The 3,505-nt window shown below is 38.2% G+C and overlaps 1 protein-coding gene across 1 annotated transcript; it reads left to right on the top strand.

The window, feature by feature from the left end:
- ino80c (INO80 complex subunit C) lies at positions 1-2,740 on the top strand. The gene is made up of 5 exons (XM_063878580.1): positions 1-307; positions 1,286-1,402; positions 1,491-1,602; positions 1,793-1,860; positions 1,958-2,740. The coding sequence occupies exons 1-5, from the start codon at positions 134-136 to the stop codon at positions 2,087-2,089; spliced, it is 603 nt and encodes a 200-aa protein (XP_063734650.1). The 5' UTR covers positions 1-133; the 3' UTR covers positions 2,090-2,740.
- The last annotated feature ends 765 nt before the right edge of the window (positions 2,741-3,505 follow it).

Here is a 3,505-nt window from a genome sequence, read left to right on the forward strand (position 1 = left end):
ATGTTGATACCGGAAGTGAAATACATTCATATCCGGTGTGAACTATGCGGTCGTTAGGCGGCTGACTAATAGTAAAGATAAAAAGCTTCATTCGCATTTAACGTTTATATTACAATCACTTCGCTCACCACGAATGGCGTCTCAGATCTCCATCACCGTCAGAGCTCAGCCGGCAGCTGCAAGCTCGGCAGCGCTCCGGGGGAAGAAACGTCCTGCTAGTCCGGCGGCTGGTTCCGCTCAGCCGGTCCCCGGGAGCAGCAAGAAGAAGAAAGGGCAGCCGACAGCCACACCAGCAACACAGACTCAGGTATAGTGTTACTGTCTGCATGTAAAGCGTATCCAACTGTAGGATACTCAGAGGTTGATACAACTTTATCTGTGTGCAAGGGAATTCAAAGTAGCTATGATATGATGCAATGGGTTTGAAAGATAGAAGTGGGAGAAGCACTCAGATCTTTCACAAGTTAAAGTCCTGCAATCAAATTGTTACTCAAGTAAAAGTGCAAAAGTATTAGCATCGAAATATACTTAAAGTACCAACAGTAAAATGACTTATTATGCAGATAGGGCTATTTCAGAATAATAGGTTTTGATTATAATTATTGATGCATTAAAGTGTTGTCAAAGCTGGTAAAAGTGCGGCTAGCTAGCTTTAATGGCATTGTATACTGCACGGTAGTTTGTGAATTTTATCCAGGTGTAACTAAAGTCTTATTTGGGTGTTGATCATATTTGAAATTATTAATCCCAATTGGCAAAGTAACTAAATATAGTGGAGTAAAAGTACACAATTGACTTCTGAATTGTAGAGGAGTAGAAGTACAAAGTAGCATAACATGGAACTATTCAGGTACAGTACCTAAGTAAATGTACTAAGTTACTTCCCACCTCTGAATACTGCATTATAGACATTTGATTAAACCTAATCGAAAATCAACTGACAAAACAAACAAAATGGTTGATCTAATAAAACAAATGTGCTGATTAATCCTCTGTTATGTTGACTACTAGCTACTGTTTAGTGACTATTCAATTAATCAAGTCATTGTTTTTAATACAAAGAAAGCCAAAAAGCAAATATATACATAAGTGCTGTGTAATACAAGTATCAGTGTCATAACTGATAGAAAGCAATGTCATTCAATTGTATTTTTATGATTCTTGTTACTGTATTTAGCCAACTGTAGACTTTGTTTTCATTAAAAACACAGGTTGAAGTTAAAATCTAATATTTTTACTGTCGTATTACTGTTGTTGTCTGATGTCGTCTTTCATGTTTCATCAGATAACAGCAGCAGAGTCAGTGGCGGAGGTGAAGGTAGTGGGAACAGTTGAGAACGCTCCAAATGTTCCCTCAGAGTCAACAGCAAAGCCTCCACCGTTCAAAGACCCCGCATTTACGGTGAGTGGCTGCGTCCATGTGGGTTTAAGTTTATCTTCTTCTAAGGCTTTTACCTCACTGTGTCTGCCCCCTCTCTTATTCTCTGCAGCATTCTGGGATTGGTGGAGCAGCAGCGGGTAAAAAGAACCGGACCTGGAAAAATCTCAAACAGATCCTGGCTTTGGAGCGGACTTTACCCTGGAAGCTTGATGATCCCAACTGTATGTTTTTGTATCCTGTAATTTCATGCTGCACACGGTTATCAAAAGTACATATTTTAAACTAAATCATTTTTCGTGGTTTGGAGAAAAAGTCAAAGCTGTGTTAAGTTATGACATGAATTACAAAACTGCACAGAAAAGTCCACATCATTATGTAAAGTTATTAATTGTAAGACCTCCGTGTTCACAGACTACAGCATCGATGCTCCTCCCTCCTTGAAGCCAACTAAGAAATACTCTGACATCTCTGGACTCCCTGTGAGTTATCACTTTACTAAAATACTCACTGTACGATAAAAAAAAACTTTTAAATCTTCTATGAAGGACACACTGAATAATCTCTCTTTTCCCTCAGGCAAACTACACGGACCCTCAGACTAAGCTCCGCTTCACATCCTCTGAGGAGTTCTCCTACATCCGTCTCCTCCCAACCGATGTAGTGACTGGATACCTGGCCCTTCGAAAGGCAACATGCATCGTACCCTGACACCTGAGCAAGACTTGAAGACTGAAAGACGTTAAAAACAGAACTGAACTCATGTTTATGTTTGAGCTGTTGGGCCGGCAAGGAACCACTGAGAGCGCTGTCTGCGTACGGAGAGGACACAGAACAGAACTTTGTAAAAGAACAGCTTGAGCTGCCAAACATTTGCACAGCTGTTTTTATGAAAGGTTTTAAGTTATTATTCAGAGTTACTGTGACAAAAATAAATGCAACACATAATATTCTTTTGATTGAATGCTTATTCACTTTGTGAGCCATGTTTGTTGTCAGTAGCTGGATATCATACTTTCACTCTACGAGAATGCATCTGAACAATACACTTTTATTTAAGTGTATGAAAAGTGTTATCTTTAATGATATTTGCTACCATTAAGTTTTAAAGCTTGGTGTGGGTTTGCTACTGTTGAATCGCGTGGCTAGGATGCTGTGCGCCCCCTTGTGGTAGAACATTCAGATGTGTAAAAACCAAAAAGCTGTTAGTAGAAGGTCACCCATTTCAGAATGTTACTTTTTACATGTAGCTCTTTAAATCCTACTTGAATATGTTTGATTTCAGTTTATCTCTTATTCATCTGTGTTTTCTAATCTTTTTTGTATGAATAAATATTTCTAAGTTAAAAACTGAGAAAAGTCTGTGTCTGTTTCCATCTCAAATTTGTATTACTTTTATTACAGCCTTTAATCAGATTTGTTTGACAGTAATATGAAACACTCCATTGAATTATGGGCCACATCTATTGTTGTACATTTGCTTCTTGGATATTCTGCAATACTTAATAGCCTGCATCCATGTAAACTATAAAAATGTAGCAGGCCAAGTCAAGCCTCTTAATGAGCCGAGAATCACCAAGCAGTCCTAATTCACATGCGTCATATGTAAATGTAAATTAGTTCCACATGGTTGTAATTTCCCAGCTGCATTTGATGTATGATTTGCTCTCCCACTGGTACAGTGAGGATGTCTCATTAATCACACATGGCAGGCATCCAGGATAATTTCCATGGTCAATTTTACGCTATTTTCACACACTTGATGAATAAGGACCATTGTATTATTCATGTGAGCTATCCCTATAATGCACAAACTAAGAATGAAAGAGCTAGCATAATCATTGAGGGTCACAAGCTTGTGAACAAGTGAAATCATTCATAACTGCAACCATTCTTACCACTGAGCTATGCATCTTTGTCTGTTGAAATGAAGAAATAATGGTGCATTTTATATTACAATTCTTAAGCTTCTGCAATTCTTTTTGATGCATTCTTTACACAGTCCCCTGAAAACCGACCACCTTGTATCTTTGTTTGAAATACGTCATCTGTATTGGTTACCTTCAGTATAAGGAAAATTAAGATCCCATTGTTGCCCAAAAAAAGCATATACGGTATTAATAATTG

Source organism: Eleginops maclovinus, chromosome 3 (genome assembly GCF_036324505.1).
Source record: "Eleginops maclovinus isolate JMC-PN-2008 ecotype Puerto Natales chromosome 3, JC_Emac_rtc_rv5, whole genome shotgun sequence".
NCBI lineage: Eukaryota > Metazoa > Chordata > Actinopteri > Perciformes > Eleginopidae > Eleginops > Eleginops maclovinus.